Below are 26324 nucleotides of genomic sequence, written 5' to 3' on the forward strand. Positions count from 1 at the left end.
TAATATTTATAAGGGGAAATCAGGTCCTTGTGGACCTCGTATGGTACCTCATCCTTGTCCCTTCTTTTTTTTTCTTGATTCTGTCTTATCACAATGGTATGCACGTTAAATTCATGAATGAGTGCAATGTAGATTGATAAAACAATACCTTGTAGTTTTTATTTAGCTATTTCCAACTTCGATAATTTTACCATGCATATGTGCAAGTCACCTAGATTCTTTTTTAAAGCTACCTTAGGGATCATTGGTTATAAGTAGGATTGTAGGATTAATTGAAGTGGACAAGGAAGACTCTCCGAATCCACTAGTACTTCATCAAACCAATGATAATTTCATCAAACCTCTCTAGCAAAAAGTACCACCTATTAAATGCTTTCAAATAATACAAAAATTCAACTATTCGTGAGGTGTTAACTAAACATTGCTACGTGTCATGCATCTTGCTTCTAAGGATTAGTTGTTTTTAAGACACAAACTACAATTTGCTTTGGCTATTCAGAAGCTTATGCTAATAGGCACTATGGTGGCCGGTATAGCCAATGGACTCCTTGACCCATGAAAATGTAAAAGATACCTGCAAACCATGCCTTCTAGAATTGCTATTGCCCTTCGATAGTCTTCCTAGAACTCTTTGTGACCTGCTTATAAGGTGTAGATGATGTCATGCCAAACATTGACAAGGAGGATAGCTATAGCTGTGGGCCTATTTGCACCCATTACTAGATAGCAACATGCTACCCCAATATTCTAGGCCATGATGTTGAAATCTTGGATATCCTCATTGATGATGCTATCAGGTAGGTCGGAAGGGTGTTACCAGTCCACAAGTATTGAGCAATTGCCTTGGGTCCCATTTCTTCTCTTATGCGCTAGCCACGGGCCAATTGGAAGATGTCATCAAGCTGATGACGAGCTTAGGGTGAGTTCAGACCGCCCTGGTAGCCATAGCTTCCAAACTGCGAGCAAGATGGATGGCCATCAGGTGTGTTGTTCAGAGAGGGCGGAGGGTCATCCTATACATGACATGCTGATCGGACGACTGATTAGTCTGCAATGTGTGGGATAGTGGGAAAATGAGTTGTGTCTCCGACCTCTAGATGCTGCCCAACTTTTGTTTCCCGGAGTTGCATGCTCTTCATTGGTCCACATAGGATGGCAATCATTTCGAACGATAACCAGCTTCCGGTTTACACCCATCCTGATATTGCAATAGTGGAAATTGAATGCTTCCAACAATCATAATCAGTGCGACTTCTTGCAAACTTGCGTTCTGCTCTCGAATTGCAAGAGCTCTTTGAACGATTTGTGCTGTTGCTAGACAAATTTGTACCCCAGTGGAGAGGGATGCGATCAACTGCCCAGCTACGCACAATTTGGCTAGCTTTCGTTGCGACTGCACGTGAGTAAGGATTTTATAATGTAAATTGGACTTTATTTTTAGGGGAATTCGCGTTTTTCTTCTTACTTCCGTCAAATTACGAGAGCCAGCGAAGGAAATTTTCTATTCATAGCTGTGACCCATAAAAGTCGAATGAACTTGTACGTGCACACTAAATCTCGAATCTCTATCAACAAGCTAACTCTTTTTCTGCACTCTACACATAGCTGGCCTTAGGATCTACGAGTCTGCTGTTTTCCATTATGACTGATACATGAAGCTATTAGTAGGCCTGTTTCTGCCTTTTCTCTGCAGTGCCCGAGGCAAAATTGTGGGGTAAATACGTCAATTGGACGAGAGCACTTCTGCCGACCTTGTAAGCAGGGTGTTTTCTCTAAGAATAAGGGTTTCTGAGCAGATTATTTCTCATTGTATCAGGATTACATTCACTATTGCAATGGTGAGGAGAGGGATATCACATGTAGTGTAGATGCATCCTCTATCTTGCTTGGTTCTAGTCGGCTACAACTTTGTCTCGCTTTCGGGTTATTGTGGTTGATAGTGCATAGCACAATATTATCTGCATGCGGTTCTTGCTAGGTTTGAGGTGTCCGTGTGTGTACACACACAAATAGATGGATAGAGTTTATTAAAGTCTTCGGAAGATGGATGGGTCTATAAGATTGTAAGAAACCTGATACAAAAATTCTGGAAGGGTGGAGCTACTAAACGAGCATCAACAACCATAGTACATGCTACATGCTACATAGCCATAAGAACCTGAATACAGAGTCATAACATATGACCCCATCACCACTATCATCATATGTCATCAAAGTACAAAATAAAATTTGCCCAATATCATGGAGGACCTAGTGACCGGCGAGGTAGTGGTAGATTAAAGTCAAAGATAGAGTGCTGTCAACTATTTGTGGGAGCTGCTCGGTGTGCTCTTGGTAGAGGCTTTGCATCTACAGTGACCCCTGTCGGTGGCGCTCCAACTCTGAATATGGAAGGGATGTCTTTAAGTGTAATCTGCGTGTCCGTCCTCTGTGGAATACGTCGTGTCGCTGGCTCTAGGTCCCGTCCATCGGAGGCCCATAGGGTGATAACTTGTGCGGCCCAGTTTTTTAACTCTATGATCATGCTTTGAGAAGAGTCTGCTAGTGCGCTCGTCCCTGTCTCTTTGATATGAGTAAGCGGTCTTGATGTCTAATTGCCTCATGGATGAAGGCAGCCAAACATCTTTGGTCTCGGAAGGTGAGGAAGCGGGAGAGTAGCTCGAAGCTGTCTCTGAAGAGAGAGTAAAAGTGGCCTCAGATCTCGTAGGTGAAGTGCTCCTCTGACTCAATCTCGTGTAGCTCACACAAAGTACATATGCGTCTCTCTCTCGGTACTCCCTCAGCCCGTCCACTCTCAATGTGGAGTTGATGTGAAGAAATAGATGCATTGCACTTTTTGTACATGAGGTCAGCCAATTCAGGTCTAGACTCATGAGGCTTGTCGCAAGTTAGAATCCCCGCCAGTAAGAGATCACTAACTTCTTCTTCTTAGGAGAAGAAGTGATTGGAAGGCACCGGGATTGTGGCCTTGTCAGTAGGAGATTGGACATAGGGCTTACGAGCACCAGTCCCATTCGTGGCACCATCTCCATATCAGGTTGCTTCACGTCACCCCCAAGTATCACCTCAATGAGGAGCCAAGGCATCCTAGTGGGAACCCCGTCGCAGCCCCTTGGTTGGATGGCGGGTTTGGAGCGGCATTCGGACTGAGAGGTAGACGTAGTCCGGTGGGGGCCTAGAGGCCCATGTGCGACCCTGAGTTGGCTCGCTTCCCGGTGGCGCTCCGCTTCTCGGGGCTCCCGAAGGAGTATAGATCCATTCTCCAGTCTATTGGAGGATGTTTTGGTACAGTGCTGGAGTCTCCTCCTCCCTTGGCAGCCATAGTGGTCGCAGATGATGGGGTCCCCAGGCTCAGAGTGATTGTGGACACCCCCGAGACGCTTCCTGAGGAGATCCTTCTAGAGACCTTGGATGGAGGCGAAGTACGTCATAGAGTTGAGGTCTCGGGGCTTCCAGGTTAGTGCCTCTGATGTAGACAGATGGGACACTTAGCTCGAGACTGCTTGAGAGGCCAAGGTAGAGATCCTCCTCAGCCTAGGCAAGAGCAGGGGGCTCTCCCTCAGCCTAGGCAGGGGCAGAGGGCTCCCCAGCATCGGCCCAGGTAGTCAGATCGTCAACAACACTTGCAAACACCTTAGGTGGAGCCCTCTCAGGGGACTTGGACCAAGGTTGAACACAAGAAGCCCAGCAAGGCAGCCCTAAAGCATCGCAGGTATCGGGCTAGGGTTAGAGAGCATGGGAGAGCCCGATTGGCGATCCCCCAGGCTCAGGAGAAGCTAGCAGATGTTGCCCCTATGGAGGAGGAGGAGACCTTCTTCGATCTCCCGACTGAGCCGCAAGTGCCAGCACAGGAGCTGGAGCAACTGCTGAGCAGGTCTCGGTGGACCCTCCATTGGGGCCGCCCCCCCTCCTGACCTCCCCCGCCTCCTCCCCCCCCCTCCTCTGCCCCCCCTCCCCTTGAACCTGCTCAGCAGTTGCTCCAGCTCCTGTGCTGGCACTTGCGGCTCAGTCGGGAGATCGAAGAAGGTCTCCTCCTCCTCCATAGGGGCAACTCTCGGTGGACCCTCCATTGGGGCCGCCCCCCCTCCTGACCTCCCCCGCCTCCTCCCCCCCCCTCCTCCGCCCCCCCTCCCCTTGAACCTGCAGTCACATGTACCATCCGCCCCCCCCCTTCTTCTTGCCCACCTCCCCTCCCTGCCTCCCCTCCGTCCCATCCGTTACCTGTCCCCCTTCTCTCTTTAGACCCGTGCCTTCAGGCAAGGGGGTTCCAGAGTCTCTCCCTTGCAGCTGGCCTCGAGCCCCTCTTCCCAGACACAGCATAGTCCGGGTGCGTCCTCCACTCAGCAGAGCTCAGGTGGTCCGTTTTCGTAGCTTCCAGGTCCCAAGCCTCGTCCAGGACAGCCTCTACCTAGAGAGTTCTGGCGGCTAGGACCGTGGAACTATCTTGAGATCCTTGACTCTAGAGGTGTCTGTCCTGATTTTGCAGCCCTGAGGAGGCTCTATAGGAGTGTTTGGCTCACGGTTGCGCCCTTTCTGGGGGTTTCTCTTCGTGGCGTCTGGAGAGGAGCAGTGGACCCCCACACTGTTCGACCTTATGATGCAGCAATAGATGTGACATGATGGAGGAGTGGCTTGGCCCCCAGGGGAGGGAGATGTGTGGGTCACCCATGGTCACACCGCCACTTTTTAGCTTGGCTTCTCAGTTGACCGTTGGGAGCTGGGTGTTGCAGTCTGTGTGCTTTGTCTGGGATCCAAGGTTCAGCTGAAGCAGGCCACGTATTGGACTCTACAACTTTGTGCATACAGATTAGGGGTTGATTCTTCATTTCTGAGGTAGTGGGCCACCAAGGTAGGCATAGAGCCAGTTATGCCCCTGGTGCGACGCCGTATTGACATAGATTACTATCCATTTAAACCCGCAGCGAAGTCCCAGAGGTCTCAGGTTTCAGTACAGGCTTCCACTCATAGGCGAGCTTTGTTCTCCTCCCCCCACCTCCCTATGAGTTGGACCATGGTGAGTTGGAATGTGCTCCACGACCGCGCGCCTCAACAAATGCAGCATCAGTTACTTTGACAGGAGTTGCAGAGGGCAGTGGTTGGGTGGATAGTGGACTTCCTCTTGATCCATGAGCATATGTTTTCAGCCGTAGATGTTCGACGTAGACGGCACCTCCTTCTAGGGAGAGGCCCTGAGGTATGGTCCCCCGTGGTTGACAGGAGTGGGGGGGTCTGCATTTCGGTGTCCTAGTCCATTGGAGCAAGGCGAGCTCATCGTAGGCAGAGCAGTATGGATGGATTTGAGGATTGGGGACTTCAAGATTGGGGTTCTCAATGTGTATGCCCTAGCTTGTAGAAAACAACGACCCGCCTTTTGGAGGCAGTTGACGGAGTCCCTCCCGGATGTAGGCTCCTGGATTGTTGGAGGTGACTTCAACAATCTCGAGTTTGAGGAGGACAAGTGCGAGGGTGCTTCTTATTCCAGGATGCCAGCTTCGGAAAGAAACACCTTGGAGCAGTTCATCTTCTTGATCTGCGGTCGGGACCCCTGGAGGGAACCAGAGTTCTCTAGGTCTCCTGGCAGTCTCAGTTTCTCCTTTGGGCAGCGGCGGCAGGATGGTCTACTTGAGAGACGAGATAGATTCTATGTCGGAGATTGGGCCATGCATAGAGGTGGAGCCATCGGTATTCTAGCAGGGACTACCCTCTCAGACCACTCCCCTATCGTTCTTCACCTAGAGCAGCCCTGTCGTGGCCTACCGTAGAGAGGGGTCCACATTCCAGATGCTTTGCTCCTGGAGGAGGAGGTATAGTAGAGTATTACAGCTATTTGGCAGCAGCCTGAGTTCCCCCCCCTGCAGGGAGGGCGGGCCGTGTGGGAAGCTGAGGCGATTCAGGGGAGCAGTGAGGAGCTTCGCACCCATGCTATGCACCGCCGTCATACTCTTCAAGAGAGAGAGAGAGAGGGCTTTGCCTCTATTGAATGTCTTTGGGAGCAGGATTTAGAGTCGTAGTGATGATTAGCTAACCGGTATGAGTGCGTTCGCTTGGAGCTTCAGGATATTGAGGTGAGACGGGCTGAGTACTCCTACCATTCCTCTAGATCTCGATGGGTAAAGGGTGACAGGATAACCGGCCTTAGATCAGCTGGCGCACAGTTGTAGAGATTGAGAGACTCTAGTGGGCAGATGCACTCGGATCCATAGGAGATCTTGGAGTTGACCTCGGATTTCTATCGGTGCTTGTTCCAAGGCCAGGAGGGGTCCTTGAAGGTTTTGGCAACCCGAGATTCAGTTTAGGCGCATGTTTTGGAGGTGGTCTCCCGGAGTGTGAGCAGCCTAGTTAGATGCGCCTTTTTCGGATGCGGAGCTTTGGGAGGCCCTTCAGGCTCTTCCATCCTAGAATTGCCCCGGGGAGGACGAGCTGTCCCCGGCTTTCTTTAGGTGCTTCTGGGAGTACCCCCCTCCGCTTGGCTTTTTAGGAGATCTTCGACTCGGGCTCTCTCCCTTCGACCTTGAGTCGTGGCTGGATATGCTTGATCCCGAAGGGGGGGATCGCTCGGACCTGAGACAGTGGAGACCGATCACTCTCCTGGACTTGTGTACAAGATCTTGGCCAAGGTCTTGAGCTTGTGGCTTCGCCCTCACCTAGTGGACATCATCCATGACATGCACACATGTTTTGTCCAGGAGCGTAGCATCCTGGACAACATCTTTACTTTCTGGGAGGCATTGGATTGGGCCAGAGAGGAGTCTCAGCCTCTCGCGATTTTGCTTTTGGATTTCAAGAAGGCCTATGATAGAGTGGAGTGGTCTTTCTTGGAGGGCACCATGCAGAGGCTTGGCTTTTTGGATCGTTGGATCAAGGGTGTCTTAGCCCTCTATGTAGGTAGTTCAAGCCAGATACTTGTTGGTGGCTACACGGGGGAGGCCTTTTTGCTTTCCCGCTCGGTTTGGCAGGGATTCCCCCTTGCCCCTTTCTTATTCCTCTTTGTGGCCGAGGCTCTAGGGTATTTTTTGAGGTCTTAGTCGGCGGGACTCACGGGGATGAGGCTACCGATTCGGCAAGAGGAGGAGCTTTTGAACTCAGAGTTTGTAGATGACACAGCCCTTTTTGTAGAGGGCTCTACTCGGAGCTTGGATGCAGTTAGGGAGGCCTTGGCATTGTATTGTTTAGCCTCGGGCTCCAGGATCAACTTGACCAAATCAGTCGGCTTCCTCACAGCGACAGAGACGGTGCAGGAGATCTAGGATTGGGGCTCAGTACTAGGCTTCCGCTGGATTCCGACGGGGCAGACAGCGAGATACCTTGGCTGCCAGGTTGGCATTGATATTTCAGCAGAGCAGCAGATCTCCCCGGTCCTAGAGAGTGTTCAACGCAAGCTTCTGTACTGGAGCTCGACCAAACTCTCTCTTTCAGGAAGGGCCTTGGTGGCTAACCAGGGCCTCCTTGCTACCGCCTGGTACATAGCCTCGTGTTGGTGTTTCACAGGGGATGCATGGGACAACTGAGGCGCTTGGTGTGCAATTTCCTTCGGATGGCACATGTAACACCCGAGCCAGGGTAGCCTGGCAGACAATGATCTTGCCCCAGGCCTAGGGAGGATTGGGCATCATTGATCCGGAAATGTAGAGCAAAGCCTTGTTGGGCAAGTTAGTAGTGAGGGGCCTCACTCCAGATACAGAGCCTTGGAAGCTTCTTCTGCAGCACGGTCTCCTTCGAAACACCCCGTGCACGGGTGGTCAGTGGCAGCAATCACATAGATGGCTCTTCTCGGAGGCCCCCCTTACAGGGAAGAGCTCTCCCTTGATGCAGAGTCTCTTCAGAGTTGGTAGTGATTGGCAGGGGGTCTTATTAGTCCTCAGCTTTCTGAGGAGTTTGCATGATAGCCTCTGATCTGGCACCTAGAGGTTCGGAATCAGGATGGTCGCATGTTGGGACAGAGGTTACACATTGGTTGGGCACAGTGGGACAACGGCCTAGCTCGATCTTTCAAGACATGGGCGAGACTCCTAGCTGTCGCAGAGGTACGATTAGAGACCCTCTCACATCTTCAAGACGTGGGCCCGAGGATGGCAGAGTCTTGGTGGATGGGCCTTCAGAGTTTCACACCAGCACAGTGGTTGGGCCAGTTCTCAGGGACAGGGGTACCTCTTCGGATTCAGCTATGCTCCCTCCCTCCCATTCTCAGCCGAGCTCGGTTCTACAGTGTGGGTCCAGGTGGCCTCTTGCAGTCTCTGACAGATGGAGATCTGGAGATGGATGGAACCTTGGATCAGTTAGGGTGGCAGAGGGTCAGAGTAGTGGGCCGTCTGGGCAAGGAGTGGTCGATCGACCCCTCTTGTGTCTCAGATCTGGATGCAGCTCGTTGACGCTTATGGTTATGGGAGGGTCGTCCCCTCAGTGAGGTACAGTGGGACCCGGGCGAGTGGTTCTAGCTGTCTAGAGTAGGCCACGCAGAGAGAGTGGAGGAGGTGCCCTTCTCTTATACTACATGCATAGGACGTCGCATGTAGTTGGAGGCGATAGCCTGGACTCTGTTGAGAGAGGCATTGGGCAGCGCAACAGGTACCTCAAGAGGTGAGATCCAGGTTGTGGACACGCCTCTGGTCCAGTCTCCGACCGCGGAAGATCTCCTACTTTTTCTGGATGATAGCACATGGAGGTCTTCCTGTTGGCCTTTGGTTGGAGCAGATGCGGGTGGATGGCAACTGCCATAGATGCACGATTGGGACTTTGGAGACGATCCCCCACTGCCTTTGGAGCTGCCCAACAGCCCAGAGGATATGGTGAGGAGCGCTTTGGATCGTGGCGAGGCTTCAGGCAGGCAGAGGGACTTCACGTGGGGCATGGCTGCTTGGTTGTCAGAGGGTGGCCATGCCTTTTCCATTGACGTGGTCTCTCCAGCATACAGGATACAAGGCCTGTGCATTCACAGCATTGAGTTTCATGAGGCCACCCCTCCCACTAGTCATCGACCTCTTCCTTCGTCGGAGGATAGCGTGTGGGAGACAGTAGCCAGCATTACGGCATGGAACATCTGGGTTGCTCGCTGCAGCTGGGTTATGGGCCAGCACCATGTTCCACCGTTGGCCACCTTGGTAGCCATCTGGCAGGACATCATCTTTTCGCGCCATTTGGGAGCGAGGCTTTCCAGGTTCTCGTGCTACCGTTGCACGATGGGAACGTTTCTGCAAGGCTTGGCCTGCAGGTGTTTTCTACAACATCACCCCGAGAGGGATTAGATGGTTGTATAGTCCGCCACTCTGGTTGTTAGCCCCTGTTACAGAGAATCCCTAGGCAGTGAGCTGGGATCTCTGGCAGCAGGAGTGTCTTTCTGACGACCAACATTTAATTTTTCGTTGATTTTCATGGTTGGCACCTTATGGTATTTGCCAACTTGTACGATGGTTTTTTACAAGCATCAATAGAAGTTCTTTTCTCTGGAAAAAAAAAACTTGTGCCAAAGTCGACCCATAAAATTTGCATCTCTGTCACTGAAAATTTCCTGAGGGAAACCATGATGCTTAAAGACATGCTCAATGAATTGCCAAGCAACCTGTGATGCTGAATACCGGGTCTTAGTGGGTATGAAATGGGCCTGTTTTGTCATTCTATCCACTACAACAAAGATGCTGTCCCATCCCCTCTCGGTAGAAGGCAATCCTGTGATGAAATCCATTGCTATGTGCATCCATTTTCCCTCTAGAGTGGGTAATGGCTGCAAGAGACCTGTGGGTAACTTTCTGTCCACTTTATTCTGTTGGCAAGGCAAGCATTCAGCCACGTATTTAACCACATCCCTCCACATGCCTCCCATGTAAAGCTCTGCTTGATTCTTTCGTATGTTTTAGTGACTCCTGTATGTCCAGCCATGGGAGATGGGTGCATTTCATGCATAATCAGCTGTCTATGTTTTGAGCTTGGCACTAAATAAATTCTGTCCCGGCACCACAACAACCCATTATGCAATTTGAATTCTGGATGATCTTGACTCGAAGGCTTCCCAAAAGGAGGGAGAAGAAAAGTGACGAAATTTTCATGTGTGGAATGAAGGGGAGAGGCCTTCTTTTATAGGCTCAGCCCCCCCCCTAGACCTAGAGTGGAAGGTGGACACTTGTCCCAGATTTTTGGTGGGCTGCAGTCCCAAAGAGGACAGCCCACCACCTGCCCCAAATCTACCAGATTTGGGGCCAAACACTTGGCCTGCATGCCCTGCCACTTGCCATGCATGCTGCCACATGTGTGGGACAGGTGGACTGACCTGCCAGCTCAGATTCCACGTGTCAGCCTGCCACGTGTCAGCTGCCACGTCACTCCCAAAAACCCTAAAATTTCAAAGTTGTCAGAATTTAATTCTGATCGCACCCACGGGTTCCTAACAGCTTAGACTATCTATTGACGCACTCTAAAGTCATAACTGAGCCATACTGAGCTCATTTGTTTGTCGTCTTATCTTGTATCTCCATTACTCTTGGCATGCTGCCAGGCCCACACCCAAAGCTCAGGGAACATTCTCTTGAATGGTTCCTAGGTCGGTATGCAATCTGTGCATTTGATTGATCCCATGTTTGGGTACTCAGGTGGGGTGTGGTTCCTAGATGTTCCTCTCAAAGAGAGGCCATCACTCTTGTGGGTCACTAATGCCCATAACCCCAAGCAAGGGGGTCCACCCTCAAATGCTAGACCTAGTCCCCATTGTCCGTAACTGAACAGAAGGAAAACATTTCATTTCTTAATAAGCATACTATTGAAAAACAAAAAGAAATAGTACCAAGCAAGTGGATACATGTTGAAGCAGGATGACATTTTCTAAGCCGGCATACCTTATTTTCAGAATTAACAACCTCAAATCCAGGAGGTTGTGTGACATAAACTTCTTCCTGCAGATCCCCATGAAGAAAAGCGGTCTTGATGTCAAGTTGGTGCACTTGCCAATGATGATGGGCTGCAATGGCAATGACACATCAAATGGTAGTAATCCTGGATGTGGGAGCAAATGTCTCCTCAAAGTCAATGCCTTGTTGTTGGGCATACTCTTTTGCAACAAGATGGGGTTTGTATCGATCTATGCTGCCATCAGATTTCCTTTTTAATTTGTAGACCCACCGCGTTTCAATGGCATGCTTGCCAGGTGGGAGATCTACTAATTCCGATGTGTCATTTGTGGCAATAGACTGTAACTCAGCTTTCATTGCATCCATCCACTCTTTGCTGTCAAAAGCATCTTTATGGTACAAAGGCTCTTCCTTGCAAGCTGTAGCAAGGAGTGCAAACTCAAGAAAGTGACCATGCTGTCTATTCCCTGATCTTGTCTGGGCAGCAAAAGGCTGATCTTGTTTGCTGTCCCTCAATGTATCCAGAAGCCATCTGGGAACTTGCCTTTGCTGTCTATTGACAGCTCTTTCTTCAATGACTGCATCATGAGTAATGGGATCATTCTGTGCCGGAAGAGTAACCTGCAAATCAGCATGAGGTTGTGGCTGATTATTGCTTAGTGGAGGGCCTACAGGAGGCTCATGTTGCTGCTCAAAATCCTCTTCTGTTGATGGCAGAGGTAACCAAGATTCAAAGGCATCAAACATGTCAATATCTGGCTTTGCTTTGCAGTCCACAAGAGGAGAAGCTGAATGTTCAGCAAAGATCACATCTCTACTGACAATAATCTTCCCAGTATTTGGTTGATATAATCGATACCCTCTGCTCTCTTGGCTGTAACCAATGAATATGCATTTGATTGCCTTGTCATCAAGCTTATGTCTCCGCTGAGATGGTACATGAACATATGCAAGAGACCCAAAAACTTTCATGTGTGAAAGTGAAGGCTTCCTGCCTTTCCATGCTTCATAAGGTGTGATAGTCTTTAATGCCCGTGTAGGTGATCTATTCAGCACATAGTTGGCACACATTACTGCATCAAGCCAAAATTTATTGGGCAAAGACTTGGCCTTAAGCATGCATCTGGCCATCTCCATTGTGGACCTGTTTTTTCTTTCAGAAACAGGATTCTGCTGAGGAGTGTAAGGAGTAGTGCATGAGTGAATAATGCCCCGTGAGGATAGAAATGCATCAAACTCCTTTGACATATACTCACCCCCCCTATCTGTGTTGAGGGTGACAAGCTTGCATCCTGATTCATTCTCAACCATATTCAGCCATCTCTGAAAGCATAAGAAAACTTCAGATTTGGCCTTTAAAGGATATACCCAGCAATACTTTGTGAAATCATCAATGAGAGTCATGTAATACTTGTATCCTCCAATGGCATTTGTCCTCATTGGGCCACAGACATCACTGTGTACTAGCTGCAATTTCCTTTGTGAGAGTTTTGGACAATTCTTTTGAAAAGGAAATCGATGCATCTTACCCAAAAGACAACCCTCACACACATGTTTGGAAACTGTGTGAGTCTGAGGTACATCATTTGCCATCTGCTGTGAATGTAGCTTTGCAAGAGCTCTATAATATAGATGGCCCATTCTCTCATGCCAAAGATGAGTTTTAGCAAGCTGTGAATCTGAAATAGCCAATGCTTCAATAGAAAGTGCAGCTGAATGATGATCAAGGTGATAAAGCCCTTTTTGCAAAGTGCCAGTGAGAACTATGGCATTGTCATCACGAAGATCATATACTAGGCATCTGTAGCCATCAAAAATTACTCTGAAACCTGAAGTAGCAATTGCTGAAATTGAAATCAAGTTGACTTCAATGCCAGGCACAAAAAGAACATTTGTCAGAGTGACAGGATGGCTGGAAATGGATGTGAGCTGCACATCTCCAATTCCTTTTACAGCATATGAAGCATTATTAGCACATGTAACAGTCCCCCCTCGAGGTGCATCAGCTAGAGAATGAAACAACTGTCTACAAGATGTGGCATGCTTGGAAGCACCACTATCAAAGTACCAGGACTGAGCACAATTAGCAGTAAAGAGTGCATCAGCTTTGGAGGGATCAATGAGCAATGGACAGCCCATGCCCAATCATCCTGAAGAGCATGTGCATTTGAAGCATCTGCTGGCTCATGGGATTCAATGGCATGTGAGGCATTAACTGTCAATCTTGCTTTCTTTTTCTTCGAAGCAATGCGCTTCCTGCATTCTAAAATGTCATGTCCAGGCTTGCGACAATAGTTGCATCTTTTCTTCTTTCCCTTATCTGCTGTATTATTAGATGCATGGGAGGAATTGCAGCTGCTATGCGTAGAGGAATTGCAGCTGCTATGCGCAGATTTTGGCGTGCCCATAGGCTTGGAAGCCTTGCCTCTTCCTGTCTGCTGTGAAGCAAATGCATGATCAGGAATAATGGCTTGTCTGTTAGCTCTACTTTGCTCTTCCTGCAAAAGCAAAGTAACTAGCTGGTCAAAAGAATAGTGGTCTGGATTACCCATGGCCACTAATCGAAGGGTTGTAGCAAACCCTTGATATGTATATGGCAGTCCATTCAATGTGGTACTGACAAGCTGTGAATTTGGCACCACCTCATCAATGTTGGCAAGTTGTTCCATGAGGTCTTTGACCTTTGTCAAATATGCATCCATTGACTCACCTTCATTCATATTCACTTCCTGTAATTGCCTTCTCAAATATGCAACACAAGCTTCATTGCGTATCTGATAGAGAGAAGCCAATTTATCCCAAGCATCCTTTGCTGTCTTGCAAGACCGGATGTGTGGAATAATGATTCTCTTGCATGATAAAGCAATGCATGAATGTGCATTTGCATCTCTTGCATCCCATCTTGACTGTTCTTGAGTTGGAAGAGCAGCAGCAGGAGCGCTAGAGGAAGAGGCATCAGGAGGAGTACCACCTGCAGAAGGACCAGCAGTAGAAACAACCACTGTAGCATTGGCTGGCCTCAGATCAGCCCCAGAAACAATATTCCACAAATGCTTTGCAACAAGAATATGTTTCATGAGATAAGAGCACATCGGATAGTTGGTGTCATCCAACTTATCATCTTCACGAAGAACTACAAATAAATTTTGATTGTTCCCAGCCATAGCAACTGTGATAACCTGTAAAAGACCTTAAAAAAACCAAAAGCCTCAAGGCTATCACTGCAAAAAAAGCTGGCTGTCCCAAAAAATGACAGCAAATATCTGCAAATTTCTGACCCAAATCAAAGGGCAAATGCAGATCTGACCCAAATGTGACTGTGACAGGCAATGTTCACTGCAAAAACAGCAAATTTGGCAAAAGCCCCAAATTTATTGAGGGCAAATAGGCCAAAAAGAGGGCAAATGTAGAAAAGCCCCAAATTTTGCTGAAATTTTGCAAATGTGACCCAATGTATGATAATCTGATCCAATGTCCTGCAAATGTAATTGAATGTCTTGCAATCTGACCCAATGTACTGCAATTTAAACAAGAAATTGCAGACTAAATCCCAAAACTCCAATATTCTTGCAAGAAATTGCAATCAAAGGAGGTGAAAGGAAATGAAAGCCCCAAATTTGCCAATGTTTTGCAGAAGCCCCAAAACTGCAAATGTTTGTAGATGACTGCAGTGAGACCCAAAAAGGGTTATAGCAAGCAGGAACCAAGAACCTGGTTCAAGCCAATGCCAAAACAGGTACGGAACCTGTAGGTAGAGTCGCACGTGTGAAACTGTACGGAAGATGTACGGTGGTTGTACGGTACAACGTACGGCGATGCAGGTACGGTACAACGTACGGCGATGCAGGTACGCTCCCACTCAAGGTACGGTACAATGTACCACTGAAGGTATTGTACAATTGAAGGTACGGTACAACGTACGGCGGTGCCACTGAAGATACGGTGCAACGTACGGCGATCCTGAAGGTACGATTGTACGGAGCAGGTGCGACGGGGTACGGTTGTACGGAGCAGGTGCGGCATAATTCGAAATCTGTACGAAAGTCCGTACAATTGTACGGATGGAGCGCAGACTGTTGAAATCTGTGCGTGATGCAGATCCAGAGGCAGGGGAACAGGTCCAGTAGCACTCTGATACCACCGAAGGTATGAAACGAAGAGAGAGAGAGTGCAGGTACAAGACGAGTCGATAGAGCAGTCACGTCAAATCTTAGATAAAAATGAAGAAACACAAGTACAAAGTACTTGTACCTAGACCTAGGACTAAGTGTCCTAGGTGTCACATAGGACTAAGTGTCCTAGGTGTCACATAGGACTAAGTGTCCTATGTGGCCTAGAAGGCACTAACACTATAAGTGCCTACACTTATGCCTACAAGGCACATACCATGGCCTATAGGGCATCACTAGAACCACCAGAAGATGGCCTACAGAATTTGAGTGTCCTATGATCTGTTTTCACCTTAATTTTACTCCTGGTGCCATTTCTTGAAAGCATGCAAGATAGCCAAGATCTCCTGATCATAAACATGGTAATTGAGTTCTTTGGCATCAAACTTCCTGCTTCCAAAGGCTATTACCTCGTGCTCCTGTCTCAGAACAGCCCCAAATCCTTTGGCACTGGCATCTGCCTCCACAATGAAAGGACGCGGAAAAGCAGGGCACCAGGACAGGTGCATGAGTGAGAGCAAATTTCAGGTCTTCAAAGCTGCGTTGTGCTTCCTTTGACCACAGAAAAGCATCCTTCTTCAAGAGGTTAGTAAGAGGAGCTGCCCTCTTGGCAAATTTGCGAATAAAGCGCTTGTAGAAGGAAGCAAGACCTAAAAATCCTCTCAACTGGGTGGGACTTTGATGCATTTCACCTTTGCGGGATCCTTCCGAATGCCACGTCTACTCACAATATGCCCCAGGTACTCAACCTCCTTTGCCATAAAAGTGCAGTTGCTGGCTTTTGCGTAAAGCTGATACATCCTCAAAATTTCCAGCATCTGCTTCACATGCTCAATGTGCTCGTGTCTATCCTTGCTGTAAATAAGGATATCATCGAAGAAAACCAGCACGCATCTGAAAAGAAGTGGCTGCAATATCTTGTTCATCAGCGCCTAGAAGGTGGCGAGTGCATTAGTCAATCCAAAACGCACCACCTTGAATTCATACATACCCCGTTCTGTGCGGAAGGCCGTCTTGTGCTCGAGCAACTGCTGCATATCACAATCCTCAACATGGGGAATGCTATCCCCTTGAGATACTGACACGTTCAATGCATTAGAGGGCATGCTCCTTCTTGAGCTCTTTGGCCAACTACCTTGCTGAAATGATCTGCAATTTAGGAGTGGCAATGCCATGCAATGCTACAGGTGTACCCTTGTGGACAAAGTTGAGTGATAGGGCATTTAAATCCATGCTGATTTTACCCAATCGCAGCCCAGGACGACATCTATTGGGCCCATGTCCAGTGCTAAGAGATCCCCAGCAAATTCATAATCCTCAGAGCGCTTGATCCTTGCATTTTGGCAACAAAATTTACTAGATCAAATGCTATCCATTTGCCATATCTACTCTCAGCCCATGATCAATCTCAATAGCAATTAGTCCCACCTTTTGTAAGGTCTTAGAATTGATGAAACTATGAGTGCTACCGCTGTCCACAAGCATGTGAACAGTCGTGGCCCCCTTCGTGGCTCCAGTATTTGGAGCTTCTTCCACATCTTGTGCACCCTTTGAATCATCGTGAGTGGCATCCAAAGTCTCAGAAGCATCCATCAAATCCTCATCATCAGATATCTCAATAATCATGCTGAGTTTTGCAGTACCACTGTTACACATTTTGCAAACTTCCCGATGCTCAGGAGTTTACTTCTCACCACACTTAAAGCATAAGTTTGCCCACCATGGTGTGGTTTAAATTCTGATTTTTCATTCCCAACACTTGGCTTAGCTCTTGATTTAGCATCAAATGACCTTTATGGCTTAGCATATGGCATCTTGCTGCCTGTAATAGTGGGAAACCTCAGAAATGGTGGTGCTGCTGATTTCCTCTTTCAAATGGTGGAGAAAGAGATTAAAACAGATTTGGCACTCTAAGGTTCCATTACGCCAACAAGTCTTTCTATGGCGTGTTTTGTTGGGGGTTGTTTCCATCTAGACAGCTTTTATCATGCAGACGTATTGTTGTGTAACCTCTGAAGTGCGGGCATCATCATGCTTGAGGCTTACATAATCGGAAAAGGACATCTCAAGTTTGATGGCCTCAGGTAGGGCCTCATATGAACACAAGGAATCTGCCAGCATCTCATCAAAAGTGGCCTATTGCCCACTTGCTGCGTAGTAGTTGCTGCCATATGATGCACTGGCTGCGTCTGGCTGTATGTGCTCACTGGTGGAGCGATAGGTGCATGAACTCCTGGCTGGGTCTCTCTGTCAAATGCATCTCTCCGGAATGATGGCATGCCAAAGGGTTGAGAAGAGGACCGCCCTCTCTCCCAGGGGTGTGGGCTGCCATATAAACCAAAACCAGCTCCAGGCATACTTGCTGGTGCTGTGAAAGGAGCACTAATTGGATGCATACCAATGGGTCGGCCCAAAGAGATGGCTCAGCCTGCATAGATGCAAGAAATTGTGAGCCAAAAGATGGCCTAACATTCTGCAAGAAGGTGCTCTGCGGCACATAGAATGTATCATTTAAATCTAAATAATCCCCATGTTGGGGTACATGCAGCGGTCCAGAAGACTGATGCTCGTAGGCACGGCGGGCATCTGCCAAAAACCCTTGCATGGAGCAGACAAAACATCTTGACTGTCTGAGTGGTCCCCTTGCTAGGGTGTGGGCTGCTTACCCTTGTCTTGCATAGCCTGACCAATCTGCTGTTGCTTGGGCTGTTGTCCCATCTGGGCAAGAGCCGTATCCTGCATAGCCATGGCCGTGGTAAGCTGCTGGCTGAACTCCTGTCCCATCTGGTGGAGAGCACCCTGGAGCATAGAAGCAAGGGTATCCAAAAACAGTGTTTGCGCTGCCTGCGCTTTTTGAGATGTAGGAGAGAGAGGTTGAGTTGTAGGGAACTCTGTACCACCAGTGGATGCACCCACTACGGAAGGCAATTGCTCATGCTGAGCAGCCTCATCACTATCATGCAAGAAGGTATCCCGAGGGGCACGTTTGGGTGGCATGGTGGTTGTCCGAGAGAGGGAAGCTCGAATGCAGGCAAGGAGATGAAGTGGAATTAGAGAAGGGGACATAAAAAACGCTGCTATAATGAGCACCTGATAGAGTGTGCAAAAACCTCTAGAAAGATGATGGCAAAGCTCCAGAGGACAATCGATGAAGAGGTTGCAAAATGGAGTCGAAATGGCTCCAAACGGGGCTGTGAAAGGCCCTAAAAAGGGCTGAAATTTTGACTCTCTCTTTTCTTTTCTTTTTTGGGTGGGAGGGGGCATACTAAGTCCCCTAGGATAGTTATAACAGTCCTAACCTAAGACCACTAGGACTGTTAAGGCAGTGACGTAGGTTAACCTAACCCTAGTTAATTGCCCCAAACTAACTAAACCTAACTTAGCTAACCAATCCTGACTAACATAACCCAACCGATTGACCTAACCTAATCGAACTTCCAACCTAGGAAAACCTTGTAGGCTAAGGTTTGCAGGTGATGTGGCGGCGGAGAGGATGGCTCAGCGCATGAGAGCGGAGATTCACGGCGGCGTGAGTTGGATGAAGTTCATGGCGGCACGGGCTGGGCGAAGCTCGAAGTGCGAGGCATCACAATAGGGCTACATGGGCGTGAGGCGTCACAGTGGGGCTGTAGGTGTCACAGCGAGAGCGTGGAGGCCAACAACGGGACGGGGCATCGGATGGGGATCCGATGCTTGGTTTTTTATTTCTTCGATCGACAGGGTTGGAAGGCTAGGCAGAGGGTAGTGAATTCGCGTGAGGAATGGCCGATGTGAAGTTGGTTAGCATTTGTGTGTTGGAGTCATTTGCTTACTATTTGTGCCTGTGGCTTGTCTATGTGCTTGTGGCTGTCTTGCATAGGACGTGGGCGTTCCACATTGATGGCGTCCAAGAAGGCCACCTTGAATTTCATGTTGGTGTTAGCTTGTCCACCTTCTATTGGTGTGCATTTGCGTAGCAGTCGGAAAGTGAAATGGAAAACTAGAGGTACTAGGGTTGGTGCTCTGATACTAATGTAATGAAGGAGGTAGGGGTTGAATTTGTGAAGGGGCCAGAGATGGCAGAAAAGGGGGAAGAGGAGAGGGGAGAGGAGAGAGGAGAAAGAAAGAAAGAAAGAAAATTTATTAGAGTCTTCGGAAGACCGATGGGTCTATGAGATTGAAAGAAAACCTGGTACAAATCATAGTAAGGGTGGAGCTACTGAAACGAGCATCATCACCCGTGCTGAATCCTAAGTCTGATAATACATAATCAAATACATCTGGATGTAACAATGAAAAGAAAAGGACTAGAGTGGAGTGGAATCCTCCGTATGTCATGTCGCCCTGGCTGGTGCATAGCCGGTGATGGGACGTCGGTGCCCGTCAAGGGATGCCGTATGTCTCGGTCTCCTGGACGAGGCTCGACGCAAGACCAGAGCCACTGTGATTCTTATGGGACGTATCTCGGGTCTAAACAATGACGGGAGGTTCCCCAGAGTGATCTGTGTGTCCCCTCGATGTCTCGTGTGTCGTGCTGCGGTCGTCGGGTCGGGGTCTCTGTCACATCTGCGGCTAGAGACTGGACGATCAATGTCACTCGATGGGAAGAACTTTGTGATCCTGCTCTGAGAGATGTCTGATGATGTGGCCAAGCCTCGTCGCTTGAGTAAGTACTCTCTGTGTCGGACCCCCTCGTGAATGAAGGCCGCGAGGCATATGTGATTTGGGTAGGCGAGGAATTTGGAAAGGAGCCCGGAGCCGTCTTTGAAGAGGCAGTGGTAGCGACCTCAGATCTCGTAGTACACTGGGCACCTGAAAATAAAATGCTCCTCCGACTCAACCTCCTGATAGTCGCACAATATGCATAAGCGATGCTCCTTAGGAATCCCCTTTGCTCTGCCGCTCTCTATGCGGAGGAGGTGTGATGATACCCGAAACTGTTCGATGGAGATCGTAGTGAGTGAGGCATATGAAGCTCAGTGTAGCCCGGTGGTGTGATGAATCCCTCCTCCGAAATACGAAGACAGTAATCTCTGTAGAAACTCAGCTTCACTGGAAGCTCCCTCGGCTCCAACCAGGTCCTAAAGGTGTGTAGCTGCAGGAGATCCTCTTGAATGACCTGGTTGGTGTGTGGCCCGATCAGGATGGTGGGTGGGAGTACCGGAGGGGCATCTAAACTGTACTGAAAAGGAGGTATCCTATTGATGTGAAACCCTAGTCTCACAAACCATCTGTGAGAGATATAGGAGGGAAAAGGGTAGAGGGAGAGGTAGAGAGAGAAAAGGAGCGAGGGGAAGAGAGATAGAGAGAGAGTGTAGGTAGCACGTAGGAGGAAGGAGGTGGGAGTAGATAGGATTAGATGTCACATCAGGGGTGGATGGGGACTTATATAGTCCCTCCACATTTCCCACCTAAGAGGCCTCTAAAGGTCCTCTAAATTGCCCCTTTCCCCCCTTCATTACAAGAGGAGCGGTGCTTCTTGTGGTGGGAAAAAGGGGATTCAAGCATAGTTACTAGGGAACTACGTTCCCACAATGCGTGGTACGCCATGCCAAAGAATTGGGAACCCTGGAACCCCCCGAAACCTGTCTGGAACGTTCCAGACTGGGTGCTACCAAGGAACTCCGTTCTGGGGTACCCAGAACCCGTTCCAGACCTAAACCCGGCATTCCGAGTTTAGGGTTTCTGCCTATAGCCGTTTCGCAACCGGCGGCCCTGTTTTCCGCGCCATTTCGACCTCCACTTGCTCCCTCCCGCCTACTCCTCCAGCCAGCATCTCTCCTACTACTCCCTCCCTCCCTCCTTCCATCCAATTCCTCCCTCCCTCCATCCTTCTACTCCATCCTTCCATCTACTCCCTCCCTCCCTCCATCTACTCCTTTCATCTACTCCCTCCCTCCCTCCATCTACTCTTGCTTCAGCCCCCTCCCTTCCCTCAAGCCTCAAGGCTCAAGCCCTCTCCGGAGTCCCGTCCCTCGGGCCTCAAGGTTCAGCCCCCTTCTCTCAACGTCAGCCTACTCTCTCAGCCCCCTTCTCTCAATGGCTCCTCCCTAGGGCATCGACCAAGACCACAAATCTCCGTGGTGGAAGGAAGTGGTGCCTGGAAGCTTCTACAACAAGTCAAAAGGAGACGCACGCAAGTGGACATGCAAATTTTGTGGCATAGAAAAATCTGGAGGCTTAGACCGAGTTTGAGCTCACTTATTGTGAGTAAAGAAGAGAAACATTAACTGCTGCCCTGGGACTATTTCAGATTCAGAGATGGCACATTTTCAGGCACTTGCAGATAGATTGGATGCTGAGGAAGCACGGCAGAAGGTTCTTGATCCTCGAGGTCGAGCAAGGGCATCCTCACATGCAGCACCTTCTCCTACTGCTTCCATTTCTAGCTCCTTCTTTGGGGGTATAGCTTGACGGGCACATGCTCCCACTTCATCAGCCCCCACCGCGAGAGTCGTGCAGACTAGCCTTGTGGCATCATGGCATCCTGGGAGGAGGCCACAGGTAGATGCTTGCAGCCTTTGGACCATCTTACACTCCTTCATGTGAGGCCCTGCGCACCACAATTTTGGCAACAGAGAAGACCGCCATAGAGCAAGCTTTGACTCCCATCAAAGACATATGGGTGAGATGTGGTGTCACATTAATGGGAGATGGATGGAGTGATCCAAGGGTGCCAGCTTTTTCATTAAAGCTATTGATTATTCAGAGGAGGGAAAGTCAGCCGAGAGGTTGGCTAGAATTTGGATGGAGTCCATTGAGTATGTGGGGGCAGATAAGGTTATTTAGTTTGTTTTTGATGGTGAGAACTCCAACAGGGCAGCAGGGAGGATTCTTGAAGAGAATTATCCCACCTTACCTTCACTCCTTGCATGGCACATGGGCTGAATAATCTCTTGAAGGATATTGGTAAGTTGGATTGGATGGATCCCACCATTGATATGGGAAATCATGTTGTCTCTTTCATCACTCGCCACCACTACATTTTGGCTGTTTTTCGCAAGATATCCCCAAAAAAGAATCTCTTGAAGTATTCTGACGTGCGCTTTGCCTATAATTTCATCATGTTGAAGTGCCTTTATAAGCTGAAATCGCAATTGAGGCAGCTTGTTGTTTCTGCTGAGTGGGATGCATGGCGTGAACGAAACTCTGCCCATTGTCTTGGATGACATCTTTTGGGATGATGTTCGCCTCTTGCATTAGGTTACTAAGCCCATTCTTTTAATGTTGAGGCTTGAAGGTGTACGAAGGGATGGATAGGATGATTGAGAACATTCAAAGTATAGATGTTTTGTATGCTTGGAGGAAGGAGGAGTTGAGTGTACTTGCAACCTCTCGGTGGACAGAATATCATTCATCTTTGCAGGCTGCAGCCTTTGTTTTGGATCCGGAATTTCAAGGGAAGGGGCAAGAGATTGACAAAGAGGTGGTGCAAGGATGGAAGAAGGTATTGAAACGACTTGTCTTAAGTGGAGATGATAGGAGAAAAGTTCGGGAGGAGCTGTCATATTATAGGCAAGGCAAAGGGTTGTTTGGTTTGGAGGATGCACAGACTAACAGGTTCAAGATTTCTTCCGTTCATTGGTGGGAGGACTATGGAGCAGATGCTCCATTGTGGGGAGGACTATGGTGGGAGGACTATGGGGCAGATGATCCATTGTTGCAGCATTTGGCCATTCGTATACTCAGCCAGGGCACTAGCTCTTCACCCGTTGAGTGGTTGTGGAGCAATTTTGGAAACATTGCATCCAAAAAGAGGAACAGGCTTGGGGTTCAGAAGGCTAATGATCTTGTATTTGTTAATGCAAACTTGCGTTTGCTTAACAAGTTCAGGGCAAAGTGCACTCTTGAACCATATCTTGGATTTCGACCAGACGAGGAGTCAGACTCTGGCAGTGATACAGAACAGGATGCTCCTGAGCATGAGGATGATGAGACCCAGGACCAGGATCAGGATAATGAGGCTCAGAAGCAAGCTGAGGGAGTGGGAGAGGCCTCTATTGCTATGTAGTGTGCGGCATCATGCATGCCACCTTTAGTCTTCAGCTGAGTTTTGTTCTATTATCTATATACCATGTACTTGGCTCGAGAGTCTCGAGTCCTATTTTGACATTTGTACTGAGGCATTCAGATGCTTGAGGCATGGCCTCCTTTTCTTGTATTTTGCATATTATATGCTCTCGGATCTATAGTATTGTCTACTTCTATGGCTCTATGCACATTGTAAACATGTACATTTCAGTTTTGAGTGTTCTAACTTCTTAGAGTGTCTTTAAATATTAAAAGTCTAAAGTTGAAATGGAAAGTGTGGAGCTGCTATTAGCTAAAAGTGATTTCCTTTTCATAATTTTGTATATTCTCATATGAATTGATGATGTGTCATATGACGTGGCGTTCCGGTTCCCGTTCCCCCGTTCCCCCTTCCCGGAACGTTCCCATTCTGGTACCCGAGTTTTCGGAACGTTCCGGTTCCCTGGCAACTATGGATTCAAGAAAGGACTCTGATACGAATGTAGAAAAGAGGGATATAGGCTAGTAGAAGGGAGGTGGAGGAAGGAGATAGAGGGAGATGGAAAGGGCATGAGAGAGAGAGAGAGAGAGAGAGAGAGAGAGAGAGAGATGTATTAGCATCTTCTGGGATTTCAGTGGAATCCATTTACAAGCTACATCATATTTAAGAAAGGGCTTAGCTGACTTAAAGACAGATCATGTAGAGATATACTTAGTACGATTGTGGGATCACTGCTACTCCTTATCCAGACTGGAATGAGCATCTCCTGGCAGTGCACATGCCTTGCTGCTTTTAGACTGGTTTTCCTAGTGGCTTGCTGTGTAACGTGTTTTGGTAAACCAGCTCTTCTGTCATATCGACCTTTCATCAAATCATGAGATTGAATAATTATGCGGCGGATCTGTGTTATCAAATCCTAGCAGTTTGGCCTGTAAGAAGGGAAATATCTTTAGATCTTTATTGTAGTCAAACTATTGTGAAATCATTCCTCTGATTGATGCAATCTTTATCCAAGCTGTATCGACTGATTTTAACGGAAGTTATATAGTCAGCTAGCCTGTCTTTGTTGGGAATCTTGTAGTGCTGCATGTTCCTTAGTTTGAGCTTGGAAGTCGGGTCTTTGTCTGGATGGATTTGTGCAGTTCAGCATTTCCTAATGACTGGTTATCGTTTTTACCCTGCCTGTAGGTTGTTAGCTGTAACTTTGCAGCGTAGCTTCTGCTGCATAGGATGCAAAACTTTAGTGGAGCAGCCTGTGGACCACATGAGGAGAGTATGCTCAGGATACATATAGTTGGGACTAATGATCCATCTGAGGTGTTTCCAGACTCTGTAGTACTTCCAGTTCCTGATTATCTCAAACATCTGGAATTAGAAAATTTTGGTATCTCTGAGATCTTCACATTCACACCTCATAGTCACCAGGAGCTTTCAAAGTCTCAGAGGATTTTCCTTCGACGTCTCCAGGATGTGATACTAAACAGGTTGGATCCTTCTAACAAGCTTGAGCTTTATGCTCGAGATCTTGTGGATACTATTATCAAGGAGTGCAGGCTTGATGTTGGTGTGGCCAATGGTATCCAGTTCTATACAAGATTTTCAAGGCTTTCATTGGAGATGAATTCTAGGAGATATGCCATCTTATCAGACAGGGAAGGCAGAAGATTGGAACAAGTTGTTTGGATACTGCAACAGAGCAAGCAAAATCTGGACACACGGTACAAGCAGGGAGACATCCAGATGATAGTATCCATGATTGCAGCATGCCAGGAGAACTTTGCTAAAAACCATGGGGTTCTTGAAAGAAAAGTACTTTATGGTATAAAGATGGTGGGTGAAGAGTTTTTTTTCTATAGAATAAAGTTTGAAGAAGAGTATCTTCGACAGATTGCAGAGGAAGGACCAAGGTGTGATCTTCTCGCTTGTAAATACCCCCATACACATGGGCTCAGGATCACGAGACAAGAAGAGAGGAAAAAAATACTGTGCCTCTTCCATAGATTAAGAGAATACTCTCTTGCTAATAGCTAGTCGATGTATGCATTGTATCTTTCCAGTGATTCACACGAGGCATTATAATTGTGGACTTTATTTGATGCATCATTAGATAGGACTAGTAATCTGGTTTACATTTTGGTTGATGCTTAAACTCACATACAAGAATGTAAAACGCCCTGTGTGAAGTTCACAATGGTTTCATTTTGGAACTTTTGCGACACTTTTGAAGGTAATTGATGTCTTTGAGAAAGCCAAGTTTGAAGGTGGATAAAAAGCTCATAATTGAAATCTTTTAATAATGGGGCTAATATGATTAGAGCTTTATAATGAGTCAGATAAAGGCTATGCACATTCAAGATTTTCTAGAGGAATGGAAGCATAGGAAATAAGAGTGGCATATATCAAAATAATATTTCTCAGGCAAAAAACAGGAATGCGTCGGCTGAGAGTATATCAACCAATCTTTTCTTACAATTGATTGTTCTATGTCCAGCATAGATTCTAGTATGCTGTTTATAAGAATGGAGTGTATGAACAACAGTGGTCGTGGAATGCTAAATCAACAAATATGTCTTGCTGCCCGGAAAATGTTGCACGAGGACGTGAAATTCTGACTATTTTTCTTGTGCATGGAGGTGATGTTTGCCAAGCCTTAATGCGTGACATGATCTCCAATATAGATGATGCAAATTCAGTACCTATAGATTAGTCCAATATATAATGGCATGGGCTATTTGTGATTACGCTCATGCAGCTTATTAGGTGTGAATCATCCTTCGAAATCTGCACTTGTGAGAGTCACATACTCCTTTAGTGTAGTGGATGCGTACTTATTTGTTGAACTGGAACTTGGAAGGCTTATTGAGATCCTAAAAAACAATAGAATGTCTTTTTGTACTGAGTTGATAGTACTAGACCAATAGGTACAAACATGAGTATGTTAGTCACCAGAAAAGATATAAAATGGTAATTGTACATGTGGGGTTGTGGTGACGAATAGGGTACTTACTCACTTCTTGGCCAATCGATAGATGTTGGGATCCTTGAATGTGTGGAATAATCCCATAGGCAATGTCTATCAAAACTGCTTATGATGCTTGGATGACTTATGAGAGATCCACATGGAGCAAAGGGTATTAAGGCCGATGTTTGCAAAGGAGGCCATTACATAGGTTGACCATCCATCCATTACAAGGTTGCATTATGCTACCTAGTCGTGCTTGGCGATCTTTGTTTCAAGCTCCCACACTATCACCCGGTGAAGAGGGAGATCATTATGTTGCCATGGAACCCTCCCGAACAATATAGGCCCTAGGGAGCTGGTTTTTGCCT

At 47.7% G+C, this 26324-nt stretch overlaps 1 protein-coding gene and 1 pseudogene across 6 annotated transcripts; both read left to right on the top strand.

Annotated features, from left to right (window-relative positions):
* The first annotated feature begins 856 nt into the window (after positions 1-856).
* Positions 857-25177, top strand: LOC147889643 (uncharacterized). 6 transcript variants are annotated; one of them, XM_087391718.1, is made up of 3 exons: positions 926-1403; positions 1694-1754; positions 24183-25177. In XM_087391718.1, the coding sequence occupies exon 3, from the start codon at positions 24225-24227 to the stop codon at positions 25023-25025; it is 801 nt and encodes a 266-aa protein (XP_087247844.1). In that variant the 5' UTR covers positions 926-1403; positions 1694-1754; positions 24183-24224; the 3' UTR covers positions 25026-25177. The 6 variants fall into 6 exon arrangements, with proteins under 6 accessions (XP_087247848.1, XP_087247844.1, XP_087247842.1 ...); XM_087391716.1 differs by having other exon boundaries at positions 926-1399; XM_087391722.1 differs by lacking the exons at positions 926-1403; positions 1694-1754 and adding an exon at positions 857-919.
* LOC147889644 (uncharacterized) lies at positions 21856-22994 on the top strand (annotated as a pseudogene).
* Positions 25178-26324: the final 1147 nt, after the last annotated feature.

The sequence above is a fragment of the Dipteris shenzhenensis genome, chromosome 20, assembly GCF_047967505.1.
Source record: "Dipteris shenzhenensis isolate YYH24624 ecotype China chromosome 20, Dip_SZ_1.0, whole genome shotgun sequence".
Lineage (NCBI taxonomy): Eukaryota > Viridiplantae > Streptophyta > Polypodiopsida > Gleicheniales > Dipteridaceae > Dipteris > Dipteris shenzhenensis.